This window comes from Cariama cristata, unplaced genomic scaffold (genome assembly GCF_000690535.1).
Source record: "Cariama cristata isolate BGI_N322 unplaced genomic scaffold, ASM69053v1 scaffold14803, whole genome shotgun sequence".
Lineage (NCBI taxonomy): Eukaryota > Metazoa > Chordata > Aves > Cariamiformes > Cariamidae > Cariama > Cariama cristata.
Window position 1 is genome coordinate 49280 of NW_009607954.1, and position 15123 is coordinate 64402.

At 42.3% G+C, this 15123-nt stretch overlaps 1 protein-coding gene across 1 annotated transcript in view; it reads left to right on the plus strand.

The window, feature by feature from the left end:
- The window catches only part of SYT16 (synaptotagmin XVI), a 40627-nt gene that overhangs the window by 19455 nt on the left and 6049 nt on the right, over nucleotides 1-15123 (plus strand). The window contains exons 2-4 of the mRNA XM_009696957.1: nucleotides 2828-3084; nucleotides 7051-7492; nucleotides 8434-8625. Of these exons, the coding sequence (XP_009695259.1) occupies nucleotides 2828-3084; nucleotides 7051-7492; nucleotides 8434-8625 (891 nt within the window). The remainder of the gene's footprint in view (nucleotides 1-2827; nucleotides 3085-7050; nucleotides 7493-8433; nucleotides 8626-15123) is intronic.

The window sequence follows — 15123 nt, forward strand, 5'->3', positions numbered from 1 at the left end:
GGGGGGTGTGGGTCTCATCAAAGCAAAGCAGAGGGGGAGAATCCCCTCCCTCGACGTGCTGGTCACGCTGCTTTTGATGCAGTCCAGGATATTTTCCTCTGAAAAAAAAATTCTGTTATTTCCCAGGGAGGTGGTGGAGTCACCATCCCTGGAGGTGTTCAAAAAACGTTTAGATGTGGCGCTTCAAGACATGGTTTAGTGGGTTTAGCGGGCATGGTGACATCGGTTATACGGTTGGACTTGATGATCTTTGAGGTCTCTTCCAACCATAATGATTCTATGATTCTATGGTTGGCTTTCTGGGCTGCGAGAGCGCGTTGCTGGGTCATATCAGATTTTTCATCCACCAGTATTGCCAAGTCCTTCTCTGCAGGGCTACTCTCAAATAATTCATCCCCCAGTCTGCACTGATATTGGGGATTGCCCTGACCCAGATGCAGGACCTTGCACTTGGCCTTGTTGAACTTCCTGAGATTCATATTGGCCCACTTCTCAAGCCTGTTAAAGTCCCTCTGAATAGCATGTCTTCCCTCAAGTGTACCAACTGCACCACTCAGCTTGATGTCGTCTGCAAACTTGCTTAGGGTGCACTCAATCCCACTGTCTATGTCATTAATAAAGATCTTGAACAGTACTGGTCCCAATATGGACCCCTGAGGGACCCCACTTGTTACTGATCGCCATTTGGACATTGAGCCATTGTCTGCAGCTCTGTGTATGAGGCCTTGCAGCCAACTCCTTATCCATCAGATAGTCCATCCATCAAAACCATATCTCTCTGAATTAGAGACAAGGATGTTGTGTGGGGCCATGTCAAAGGCCTTACAAAAGTCAAGTTAGAGGACATCTATTGCTCTTCCCTTACCCACCAATGTAGTCACTCCATCATAGGTGGCCACCAGATTAGTCAAGCAGGGTTTACCCTTTGTGAAGTCATAATGACTGTGTCTAATCACCTTCCTGTCATCCATATGTCTTGACATATCTTTCAGGAAGATCTGTTCCATGATCTTACTGGGAACAGAAGTGGGGCTGACTGATTGGTAGTTCCCAGGGTCCTCCTTTTTACCATTTTAAAGACTGGGTGTGAAATTCCCCTCTTTCCAGTCACTGGGGGCTTCACCTGACTGCCATGACTTTTCAAGTATAATGGACATCAGCTGAGCAACTACATCAGCCAGTTCCCTCAGGACTCTGGGATGCATCTCATCAGGTCCGATGGACTTGTGTATGTTCAGGTCCCTCAGAGGGTCTCAGACCTCATCTTCTCCTACAATGGGTGGGACTCCATTCCTCCAGTCTCTGCCTTGAGATTCAGGGACTCAAGAGATGGTGGGACAAACAATTGCCAGTGAAAACTGAGGCAAAAAAGTTGTTTGGTACCTCAGCCTTCCCCATGTCTGTTTTCACCAGGTTCCCTGTCTCATTTATCAGGTGAGGAATGAACACATTGATTCATCTAAACCAAAGCAAAATAATTGTTTTCTATTAAACACAGTAATTTGAGTTGGAGACCAAATTTGAAAAAAATTATTGTTCTATAGTAATGACCTTCTTCAGAACACACCTGTGGGTCTGAGAACAAACAAGCTGGTGTCCCTGCTTGGTTAGGAGGGGTGGACAAGATGACCTCCAGAGGTCCCTTCCAACTTCAACCATTCTGTGAAACCTTTAAACCCCAAATAGCTGTGTTTGCAAGGGAAGTCATTCTGTTTTCATTACTGTCATCAGCTGTTTGGAAGCACAACTTGTTTTCTTTCACTGTAACTGCTCCTTGCTTATTTGAAAGAGATGAAGGCAGAATCTAGCTCTTTGTGTTCCGAAAGCAAGGCCTAGCATCGTATGTATTAGGAGGAGGAAGGTCCCTGTTTTTTTTCTGAAAGTGCTTGCAGAACACATTCAAGGCCAAATCATGATGTTATTTTCATCTGTGTCCCTGGACATGTAATTATCTGTGTCGCTCCACCCAGAGAGCTCTCACTGATGCCTTCAAGTAGAGAAAAGTGCCCTGTGTTCAAAATAGAGACTTCAGTGGTGCAGAGAAGGAATCCATGGTCTGAACCAGAGAATATTATTTTATTCTCATTAATGAACCTTACTTTAACCCATGGAGTAAGTGTGTACGATCAGATGAATTAAAACTGATAAAAGCAGGCAGAAAATTAGGGAACACATCTCCCCTCAGTTGCTCTTGGGACAATTTAGCCCAAACATGGGATTTGGAGATTCATATTTGGCTTGTGGGGCTGGTCAAGTGCACCTAAGCTCTCAGGGGTGGGTGATAGGGTTGTAGTGGCACTCTGTTATCTCCGTGAAACTCCTTTCCTCACAAGCACCATCCCCTTGAGGGCAATGCTAACTCCTGTCTTTTCCTCCTATTTCTCCTCCTGCATAGAAGGAAATTGCTGATAGCTGTTCATAAGGCCTATGCTCTGCTTTTCTGTAATTTGTCTGACCTGTATTTTCATGGAAGTGATTGCTTTGGGGATGCAAAGCAGCCCCAAGACACTTGAATATCCCAAACACTACATTGATAATTGCATTTGGTGGTTAACTTCTTCAAGTAAAGGTAACCGGTTTCTCAGTTCAGGATGGGGCGAGAAACAACCATATCCACTCCATCAAATGCTGATTTATACAGGATCTGTTATTTTATAAATTCAGTGCTGTAGTACTCGGAAGTAGAAACTGTCTCTTGCATACAGTGGAGATGAGGGGAAAAAAAAAAGAAAAGAAAAGAAAGGAGAGAAAAGCACATATTGGGAGGTAGAGGGGGAGGAATTTATTCTAATCCCTCTGAAATTATTTTCTTTCTGAAAATTGTTAGATCTGGATGGACTAAGCCAACTGAGTTACCAAGACAACCTATCTTATCGTGAAGATGACCATGTATCTGTTGATTCAAGAATGACAACTGAGAGTAGGGGCACTGGGCAGCGTAAAGGGCCTAAGATGGAGTCTGACATTGCTGATGGTGTTAGCCAGGAAGCCGCGGATGGAGATTTGGAAATGGAGACAGCATTTACCAACCAGAGATTTGAAGTAAATGATGCTACTGACAGCTCATCAGCTTGGACCGCTGAGGTATGGTGAACTGTCATTTATTACACATGGTGTAACTTTTGAAGGATGTGGGGGCCAAAAAAAGTTAGAGGAGAAATGAAGTGAAAAATTGATCAGCACAGCACAAGATAATGGTACTCCTGTGTGCATATGTGCATGAACATACATCCCTCTCTATGTGTTTCCCCTTTTTCTGATATTTTACCTCTTGCTACTAACACTCATTCAGGGAAGCTGTTTTATTGCTTGATTTCTGACTGCCATATCTGAACTGAAATTGGAGCCATTAGCTGCCTGACAGCATTTACTATCATTTAGCAAAGAGCACTCTGTGGTGGCCCAGGGCTTTGTTACTGGCTGTACATGCAGGATGTGTCTGGGTCTGTGACATGGTCTGTGGTCACTGCGTGAGATTTTTGCCTCTTTTTCCAGGTGGTTTCTATGGCTTAGACAATGGGAAGCATATGGAAAGCTGGAGGGAGCTAGTGAGGGTGGCCCGTGACTTGTCCAAGTCACTCTGGTCCCCATTGATACCAGGCATCCTCCCAGGGAAGGGCAGAGCCTGAGGTTGGAGCTCCTCTGCTTTCCCTTAGTTCTGCGCCCATATTTTAAAGCCTCAAGAAAACGTTACAGATTTTAAGGCATTGTAAACACCTGATGACTTAGCATCCACCTTTTCTCTCATGATCTTTCTGCATGATGTGTTGGTTTTCATTATTATTTTAGCACAAGATCAAATTTCTGAAAAAATAGCCGCCTTCATCAGATGTATCAAAAGAACAGCACAAAGGTCACATCTTCTTCTGCCTGAGTTAAAAGAGACTGTTCTTCAGCTGTGGAAACTAATTCTGCTGTCACACTCTGAGCAACAGGGCTTTGAGGGAAAGGTTCCTTTCCTCAGAGCACGCTGCCTGCAGCTAGTTAAAGAGATGGAAAGCAGCTCCTTGATGCATACGCTCTAGCCCTAAGGGATGTTTTGAATGTCATTTTGGTTTGCTGCACAATCCCGTCCCACAAAATACTACACAACACATGGGAACTCCATGCAGCAGCAGCCCTGCCCTCTCTTTGCTGTGTGCCTCTGACACACACTGTTTGTCTGCCCATCTGAAGCTCATCTCTCCTTTTCCACATTTGATGTACATTGCCATGGTTCACATGTGCTGCAGCATCTCCAGTGTCCTTTTGTATTCCTTTGGAATACATCTGTCATTTTGCTCCTGGTATCTACATTTTAAAAATGCAAAGAAAGGTTATAGCGTCAGGGGGCAGATATGCCCAAGTCACAGTTTATCCACTACAAGCAGCTTCTCATCCAAAGGTATTGTGTGGATTAATGAAAGACTTTATATTGCAGGAACTAAATGTTCTGACATACCAGAATTGTCCAAGCGCTATTATGCTCCACTCAAAGGACCTCTCTTTAGAGACAAAAATGGTAATTTTATGCCCCTGCAGTGGAACCATAAGTACCATTTCAAGCCTTGTCCATAATTAGCTGCTTTTTCAGGTTTCTCTGGCAGAAATGGTCTTATTTTACCTAGTGAAGTGGACGTTGGCTGTCCACAGCCGAGTTAGACATACAGTGTCAATCAGTATACTTGGCTTGATCTCTCAACAACTGTGCTGGAAAGAGGGAAACAAAGAAATTAAGATGAAGTATCTAAACCCCACACTTTCCTTGGATTCCAGTTTAAGTGTCTGCATAACCAATACATTCACAAAGGACTCGTAGCCCCAGCTGAGCCCTAAAAGCCAAGGGGAATTCCATCAATGACTTCCACAGAAAGAAGATTGAACATCCATAAGATTTGTGTGCTGAAAACCTGTACAAGGGTGGGTCCCAGATAGCACAGTGCCCTCTGAAAGGTCCAGCCCATGAGGTCTCTAAAGCTTGGTTGCCCACAGAAAGGTCATTGCCACGGAGTTTGGCATTTCACTTTCCCTCTCTACCTCCAGTTCATGCAGTTTTCTCTGCAGTGGATGTGGCCGCAGCTATAGTAGCACAATTTGAGATTTCCTGAAATCCAAATCCTTTCTGGCTGTTCTGTCAAAAACTAGATTGGTGACCTTCAGTCTGCCCTACACGCTCCCAGAAGATGAGGTACTCTGCCCTGTTGGGGCAAGAAAGTGCCTCTTGAATCTTTGTACTTGGGAGTTTATGATATCGCATGGGAGTTCGCATTCTCCAGCTCAGGCATGTAGATGAAAGCAAAGGTATGCTGCAAACACAGTTGTCTCCACGCTTTAGCAGCAGTTCTTAAATGTGCCTTGATTCCATTTCCTCAATAGCAAATGCACAGATGAAAGTGAGGAGGGATGAACATGTGGAGGGAAACATGAATCAAGCACAATCCCATTACGTATCCTTCTTAAGTATTATTTCATCCACCAGACAGAAATAACTTGACAGCTACACAGCAACACTTAACATTTGCATAACATCACATTCTGTCCAGGCAACGTGGTCTGCATTGCATTTTTGTCTTTGCAGCCTGCTGTTTGTACAGAAAGGCATTTTTATGGGCAACCAAGTCATTTCATGTGCTGTCCAAGCAGTGATTTTTCTCACTTCGACATTGCTTCTGCAAGACGTATGACAGCAGGTCTCCATCACTAATGTGCACATGTGGACTTTGGTATTCATGTGCACAAATCTTAAACACCTATGAAAGTATGAAAAGCTGGAGCTTTGCATGTCATGGCAGATGAATCTAAGCATTTGAAAAGCAGATTGACAGGAAGTAGGTATACATTTTGAGGTTTGTCCAAGGTCTTGTTTGAGACATATACCACCCTAGACACTTCTGAAGGGAATTACATCAGAAGTCCTATGGCCCATCATCTGTACTCTAAACAATAAGATTCCTGTGTTGAAAAGAAGTATTACTTGAAATGCAAAAGAAGATAAATGTTTGAGGAGGAGGGTGACTCAGACTGCTAGTGACAGGCCTTAATTCACCTTCTGGCTATTAACTGAAAATCTTTCCCATATACTCATGTTTAAATACAAATCATTGATTGCTATAGCAACCCCTTTATCACATGAAGCACATTCTAGCTCTAAGATAAAAAAGCACTTCTGAACAGAAACGCATACACCCACTCAAAAGGTAAGGTGAACATCCATGTTTTTTATCTTGTTTTATCAAGATGATTTTTGTTTTAAAAGTAGGTAAAAGATTGTGTGTGAATTGGTCTGCACATGTTTTGATTCTTTATTTTGAATTTTTATTCTGAATGTATTAGTATCCAAACTGAACAGAAGGAACAGATGCTTCTCTTGGGAGGTTTAAAAAGAGGATAAAGAATCAATATGTATTTAATCAGGCTGTTTTCCTTGATTATCATTGCTTTAGCTGTATGAAAAGTATTGAATTATAGGGTACATCTAGAAATGGAATTTCTGTTCTGCAAGAAATTCTGACATGGTGATTTCCCCTCCCATCAAACTGAGCACAGGGCTTAATTTTTTTTCATTTCCAGCAGAACAAAATATCCAAAAAGTTAGCAGGTTTGACCGAATTGTTTGATTCTAGTAATGTAAAAAAATCTATTTTGAAAAACTTCCAGTGTGCGTTCAAATAGGTTAAGTTGGTTTTTTTAATGAAATGAAACCAAAAAGTTTTGTTAATGCCTCAAAATTGACATGAATGAAATTAAAAAACCACCTTTGTTTAGTTTTTCCCTGTGTAGAATTTTTTGCAAAATTAACAGTCTCCCACAAAACATTTAAATACTGATGAAACTTTTTGTTGGAAATGTTTCAACAAGCATCTTTGTTTACTAGATTGTATGGGGAATATTACACAAAATCAGGCAATTAACTGTCATCGGCCTTTCAAGAAACAGTGAGATCCTTATTTTGCAGAACAATTGCCTATACTTGCAAGCACAAGTGAGGAGAACAATTTTTTTTGAATAGAGTTGGGAGCACAGAGGCAGTTGAACTACAATGGAGATTTTACTTCTTCCTTCTCTTTGCAGGAACATAATGAAGTGGACGGTGTACCAGCTCATCATGATGCTCATGAGCCCATCTGTAAATGTGGTGATCTAGATGTCATCTTCAATTATAAAACCTCAAGTCAAAAGCTAGTAGTTACTATCTTGGAAGCCAGGGATATCCCAGACAAAGACCGCAGTGGTGTGAGCACCTGGCAAGTGCACACAGTCCTCATGCCTAGCAAGAAACAGAGGGGTAAGACAAGTGTTCAGAGAGGACCCACCCCCATGTTCAAGGATAAGATTACCTTCAGTAAGCTGGAGCCAGAGGAGTTAAGCAGCCACGCCATTCGTTTCCGCCTCTATGCAGTACACAAAATGATTGGAGAGAAGATGATGGGAGAGCAGTTGTTCTACCTGAGTAACATCAGCCGGGAAAGGGAAGTGAAGGTGACATTGGTCTTGGAGCCAAGGAGTAACTTGAGTGTAAGTCTGATGAAAGAAATACGGAGTCCATAAAATTGTTCACATGGTGAATGGGGACCAGCTGTACCTGATACCTTTCATTCAGGGGAACTTACACAAAATCATATAGATGTGCTACTTCTACGCAAGTCATCCAGTGCTGTGACATGCAGAAGTGATAGGTTGGTCCTGAAACCACCAAGGCTAATTACATTTTAATTTCAACAAGGACGGTAGTTCTTGTGCACCGTTATGTTGGTGGACCTGTACTACTGCCAGTGCAAGAGCTATCTCATTGGGCACTAGATACTATTTTGTAGATCTCTGTGTTGTGTAGTTTCCATGTAGCAGAAATGCTTAGTAATGTTCCTTTTCATGACAGATGGAAGTGGAGAGGTGGGTCATGTGAGGAGGAACTGGCTGTGCTGCTTCATAGTCTCCCATGCACATCACTGTTGTATCCAGCTCTGGCTATGCCAGTCAATTTGTGTAGATGAGCTCTGTCATGATTCCTTGTCTATAAAAAGCTCAGTGAAATGTTGTGCACATGGAATGAATAAAACATCATACTCCAGGTGAAAACAGGGTAGAAAGACCATCATGGTAGCAAGGAAAGAAAGAAAGAAAATACACAGTACATGACAAAAAAACCCAAACTGCAAAATGCATTCCCTCCAAAAGTCATTGTCAAGGAGATTTACTGTGCATTTGATGTAGTAGGATGTATGCTTATCTCAGAGGCTTTCATTTACACTAGTGATAACACATTACGCAGAGTCCCTCATCTTTAAAGAGAAAGTTAAGAGATGTGTTTTTGCAAAAGTGATACCCTGATTCTTCTGGTGCCCCATCATAACTCATTCTTAGTCATTGTCATTTCTTAAGAGAGATCTTACTAAACAAGGCTACAAGATATAAATTAAGGGAGGGTGGTGGTGAATGTCCTGATGAGACTTTGAGTGAGTGCAGACTCTCAACTTAGTCTGTCAGCAATCTCCCACAGTGATAGCGGTTCTTCAACACGGTCCCTGTCGCATGGAGGGGTGCCAGAGCTGCTCGTGGGATTGTCGTACAATGCCACTACGGGGCGGCTGTCAGTGGAGATGATCAAAGGCAGTCATTTCCGAAACCTCGCAATTAATAGGCCACCTGGTAAGTACTTTCACTGCTGTTAAATAACACCATTGAGTCAAAATTTGCTTTTTATTTTCTTCCTCAAGATATTAAATTATGTCATTTCTGAGCTGGGTTTCCTTGCAGAGTATCTGATTGAAAATTAAAAGCATTATTTCAAGTACATGTGCTGGTAAATTTTACAGTGTAATTGGAGGCAATCATATGAAGACACAGCCAATGGGACAGTAGTACCTGAATGTCTCTTTTATTGCATATATCGTTAAAGCATCTGATTATGGCAAAAGTGTTATTATACCCTAAGCACAGGGTAATTCTCAGCAGATCCATAAAAAGAAAGAAGCGCTTTTCAAGTGATTATATGTTACCATGTGACCTACAGAGGCCCTGCCTAGTGCCATTAAGTGTTTCCCAGGGCTATACTTGGTTTAGTCCCCTTGCTGTGCTGCTGAGCGCTAGGTGACCTGGTGCTTTGAGCCTTTTGGGGATCCTGCTGCTGTGAATTCTCTGCTGCCGCACAAGAAAATCTTCTGCAAAGAGAAGATTTGAAATTTGTTCTTCTGGGTTGCAACAGTTGAGTTCCCTTCCTCCAATACCTGAATGAAAAAATGGAAATTGCCTTACAGTAGGTTTCGTTAGTGCTTGAGCTGTAGTTAGTCATTGAGAAGGGTAGTGGTGCTAATGTCCATGATACAGATGGAGTCATGCAGCCATAGTGCATGGTGTTATTTGCTTTGCTGCTGGGGTGCCTCTTTCAGGGGTTGAATGGCGGTGCCGTATTGATCTCATTCATTGATGTTGTGGATGCCCCATCCCTGGAAGTGTTCAAGACCAGGTTGGGTGGGGCTTGGGGAAACCTGGTCTGGTGGAAGGTGTCCCTGCCCATGGCAGGGGGGTTGGAACTAGATGATATTCAAGGTCCCTTCCAACCCAAACCATTCTATGATCTCATATTGTCCTTTTGCTTCCTGTTTGAAACCAGCAGCTAATGGCAATGTGAAATAATATTTTTTTGTTTGTTGATGTGTTTGCTTTTTGTGATGTGGTTGCCTGCCTGTCAAAGGTAATAACCTTTGACAGTTCCTTGCCTTCACTGGATTTGACATAGTATCTCCAGCTCACAAAATCCTAAGATTGCTTTTGCAAGATGCTGTGCTCTTTGGCCCAGAGCTAGCAAAATATTTGTGTAATATTTCAGTATATGGACGTGAAAACTTAAATTTTCACTAAGCTATACTTCAGTATATTACAGAAATAATCTGTGTCATCAGTCAGTCCCTTGAGAATTAAGGGCAAGTCTATACAACAGTAAAACACATGACCCCAGTCTGTGTAGGCCTAGCTAGTCTTATACTAGCTGTGGCAACATAGATCTCCTTGTGAGTTACTTAAAGACTTGTTCTTGTTTGTATGTACATGTTTTATTAAAAGATTTCAAGTTGGGACCTTTTTAGTAATTCAAAGACAGACTAAGACAACAGTCTTACCACGTGCTGTAGCACGCAAGCACACCTGTGTTTATATATGCTGCAATGTAGATAAATCCTGAAGTTTTATTCTCAGAAATGAAATTGAAATAGTCTCAGTACAGGTCCAAGTTAATTTGCTGCAGGTTTTTCTGCCATGTTTTTATGTATCTACCTGTGATATTGGAGTTTTGTCTCTTAGCTGCCTGAAGAAGTGGGTTATGCAGCACTTCTGCTCTTAAATCAGGCCCTGCATGAGTTGGCTTGTACCTGGCTGGGTCAGGCATCTGTAATGCCCACTCTTTTCCCATAAATTAAATGTCTTCACTGCATAGAACTCCAATAATTGCCTTCCAGCTTACTACCTGCAATATCATGACCAAATTACATTTTTTTTTATATTCTTCCAACAAACGTTTTTCTGGGTGCCAGTTGTGTAGCTCCATGTGTTTCAGTAAGCTGAGCAAAAGGCATTGCCTTTGAGTGCTGGGGAGTTCTGTCCTGGGCTTCTGGTGGGTTGGGGTTTGGCAGATCAACTGTGTGTGCACAGGTTAGCTTTCAGCATAGGAAAGTTTAGCTGCCTTGATTAGACGTCCCATTCAGCTTTTTAGCTGGTGGGTGCACAGGAGTGCAGTAGCTTGGTTGGCAGCATCTTTAAACCTGAGAAGCATTTTGTTTGTTGATGAGATGAGAACAGGAGCAGGATATAGGAAAAGGAGGCATTCCTTGAGGGACCTTTCGTTTTAAATTCTGGCTGAATTTTCCGTGTCTGTGTTTGTAGGGCTTCAGGTAAACATAGTTTAATCAGTTTGATAAGCTGGTCAAAGTCTTCTGTCAGCCACCCAGACTAATAGTCCTGACATTGTTTCGTAACAGTTCTTCCATCTTCGCTGTTAGGGCTATCTTGAGTTGTTTCTTTGCATCCTTTCTGTATCCAGATCAACTTTAGCATTGTCAGACCAGTATCTCTCAGTTTTAGATCAGTTTTTAGGTGAAACACGGAAATTCTTAAATGATTACAGGCAAATTCTGAACCTATCGCAATCTGCTGCTTTTATTCCTAGTCACATTGTTGCTTCTGTATTCTGCATTGTTCTTCTGCACCTATAAAGTTCCCAGTAGTGTGGTGACAAAAGGAAAACACAATGAAGCAGAAATTGAAAGTAGTTAAAACGAAGGAAGAAAACCAGCACTTGTCTCAGATGCTGGAGTAGCGTTTCACTGATAACTCCTGCAGGCACCGCAGAGGAGTGCTGTGAGGTCCAATCGTTACTGTCTGAAACATGCTGGTGGCTGAATGAGATGCTCCATAAGTCATTGACTAGGTGAAAACTAAAACTGCTATCTCCCACTCTGGAAGGGTGAGCAAATACCCCTTGTGTTTTCTCAAATGCGTCCCATCTGTGGTTCTGCTGTTAGATGCTCAGAGGGAGTGATTTATTTCTTTAAGTATCATGGGAATTTCAGATATAATAATGCTTTGGGACACTTAAATACCAAGCCCATATTCAGGTCAGCCGTTTTTGGTGAGATTGAGAGAAGTCAATGGGCAGAATCCATCTTCATTCCCAGCCCTGCATGCACAGAGCCTATACAGTACCCATATGCGGTCCTGTTGCAGCCCACTGGCTTTAGTATTGTCTGCTGCTGACAGCTGGAGCTATGGGGAATAATGGGAGAGTCTTGCACAACAGCAAATTCTGCAGCTGTGCTTTTTGCCCACCTTGACCCTCTTCTCTACCACCTGTGGTCCTGCACAGGTGAGCTCAGCATCTCCTATAGCATGCATGCTCCCTCCTTGGCATCCTTGCACAGGGATTTCACTGTGCTCAGAAGAAGGATCTGGACTAGGGCATTGGTGATTTTAGGTGTTAAAGGCTGCAGAGGCTAAAACAGGTGGTTTTCTGGAGAAGGAAAGGAAGATTGTGCATGTGTTTGTTTTCCTGGGCACATCTTCTCCTTCACTTAAACCTTTAAACTGAGTCAGGTAAATATCAAAGTCATGGGTGCTTACATGGGTAATAACTGGGTTAGAAAACAGCTGAACAGCTTACAGACACTTAAATCTTGCAGGCAGTGTCGTCTTTTCAGGTCACATATGTGAGATTTAAGGATAGTTTCGTCAAGGATAAGTGTCCAGGTATTGTTCTAGGGAACATGCTGAGTTATAGGCCTAAGTCTATAATCCCTGATCACGCAAATAGATCCATTATCACTCAGAGCACTTAAGAGCACTCAAGAGTATGGCTGCAGCATCGGACCGTAAATTATCATTGTGTGCCAAAAAGCCTCATGCAGAAAAACGTCTACAGTTTCGTCAGATGTGGACACCCTCAGTATTTTAGTGCTAATGGCTTGTGTGCTGTGCACCTTATTCTCTTTGGTTCTTGTTAAAATCTTTAACCTGTGCTAACATTTTGTAGGGGTTCATATTTTGGTCTGTGGTATTGTACCTTAGAATAAAACCAACTGTGTTCATTTAAAGGATGTTTACTATAAAAAAAGTAACAAGAGAAGCCTACACCACTGGCAGACATGTCTTTAAAAATTTATAACCAGTTACATACTATGTGCATGGTAGTAGTACTTTGGGATTGTAGTGATGGACCAGGAATCATTTGTGCTAGTCAGTGTATAAACAGACAACAGAGAGATGGTCTCTGCCCACATGATGTTTAACCTTCATCAACTGCTCTGCTGGGTGCAGCGCTCTCTCCTCTAATCCAGCCTTCATTCTTTCTCCTTCTGCCTTTTGGGGTTTATGTCTGCATGTAATAAATTTGAGAAGGACTGTTGTAAAGATATTCCCTCGCCTAAGAAAAGTCCTCTAAGCTTTTCAGCAGCTGCAGAATTAATCGCACATAATGATCACATCCGTACATGATCATTATTATACCAGCAACATATTAACCCCATTAAACAAATACAATAGCATTAACACTGTGGAAAAGACAGAAGGGAGAGAACAAGCTATCAAGATTTCTGTTGGGAACAGGAGAAATTCTTGGAGTAAAGACTTGTCTGATAACAACGCCAAGAAGTACACAAGATGGTCCCATAGAAAAACTAGGATCCTTACACGGTGTTTGTTGCTCTGTTATCAGAGTGCTTGAAAACTGTTAGTAGATTTTCTTTAATCAACTTGTTTGTGAGGGAAGGAAAGTTACTATCCCTGTTTTATTCCTGGAGATCTAAGGCACAGGTTTATTTAGTTACTATCAATCAGACCAGGAAGCTGAATAAAAAAAAAAATTAACTTTTAACCTGCATATCTTGCTCTGAACAGGGAACTTGCTTGAGGTCTTAAAGCTTTGTAATTCATGCTGCCATCCCATCTCATCAGTAATAGAAGGGAGATCTGTACCAGGGCGAGCTGGGACGGATTCAGTCCTCCAGAGAGCTTGGTTAAGAGAGCAGTAGAGGTGCTGGGCAGCTAATTGCTGCCGAGTACTTGCCAGGCAGTGACAGTAAGCTTGTACAAGACCACCTCTACTTCTGCACCTTTTCATTGCCCATCCTTGAATATAGCGTGAATGAACTTACAATAAGATCAGCTGAGAAGGTTTTGTTCAGGGTGGTAAAGATGAGGCCAGATGCAAGGAGCCCCAGAAGACTGTCTCAGTAATGAGCAGCTGGGCAGTGAGGTGGGAGATGAAGTGTGGATGAATGTAAGGTATTGCATGGGGACATGGGTGGAATTCAAACTTAATCTGGATGGACTCAGAGCCACTTGGGAGTGAAATACTAGGCTTGTAGTAAATAGCTCCAGGAAAATGTCCACTCAAGGATCAGCAGTAGTAGTGAAAAAACAAAGGTTAGAAATATACAGAGGACAAAATGAGAAACTGATATTTGACTGTAAATATATAGTTAATGGTGTAATGAATACCATGTACAGTTCTGGCTCCCTATATTCAAATAGAATATGGCAGAACTGGAAAGAAGGGGTGTCGGAGACAATCAGGGTATGGGAACAGCTTCCAGCGAGCTGCAGCTGAATAGACTGTGCCTCCTACGATGCTACGACAAAGGGAGACAGGGAGAGATTTCACAGTCTATGAAATCATAAGTGTTGTTGAGAAAGTGAATTGGCAACAGTTATTTGTTGTCTCTCCTGATACAAAAACCAAAGCAGCATAAAATGAAGCAACGAGGTAGCGGGTCCTGAAGAGGAGACACCTCTTCACTTAGGCTGTTGAGTTCCTCACTACAGAATGCCATGGATGCTAGAAGTCTACTTGAGTTCGGTACAGCACGGCACAGGTTCACAAAGAAAGATGCATTGAGGGCCATTAAATCACGAAGACACCGCCTCTGACTGAGGAAGTTCTCGAGTCACAAATTGCTGGAGACTGGGAGAGTATTTGGGAGAGAATCAGCATATACCATATTTGCCAAATTTTTATAGACTTACTAAGGCATGTGCTATTGGGTACTATTGGGTGGATGGACTGGCTTGGTGCAGCTCTTCCCACACATGTGAGATCGGGGATGGGTTACGCTCAGAAAAGCAAGCGAAACAATAATGGACTTTGAAGGAGCAATTGTGAGATTTTTGTGGGGGATGTTTCATGATAATTAGACATCCAGTGATAGTGTGTGGTTATCCAGTAATGTTTTCAATAGTTTTATATTTCTAAAAGATCTATGAAAAGTATAATCCATGTTACATTTGCTGGGTATAAAAATTAAGATATTTCTGAAATGAAGGAGTGCATTTGAAGTGGAATGTATGGTGGTGCCTCTCCCACTCCCGTAGCTGTGAAGACGAAAAAAAAAACAAACTTCCCCCCAAACCCCTCGCCAAACAATCGTAAGACAAAGCCATTGGTTCCAGGGTAGAACTCTCCGAATTCCAATTTTTGGTTGGAGCTGAATATTTAGTGCAAATGTGCAGTGACTCTACAGAGCAGAGTTTGCAGGAGATCTGTTGACCGGTGGTTTAATAAAGCCATGCCTGTGAGCACCACTGCTGGAGGTGAGAAAAGCCAGGCTTAAGCACCTTTACATCATGCCGCTACCATTGCTGTTGTTGAGAAGGTGTGCATTC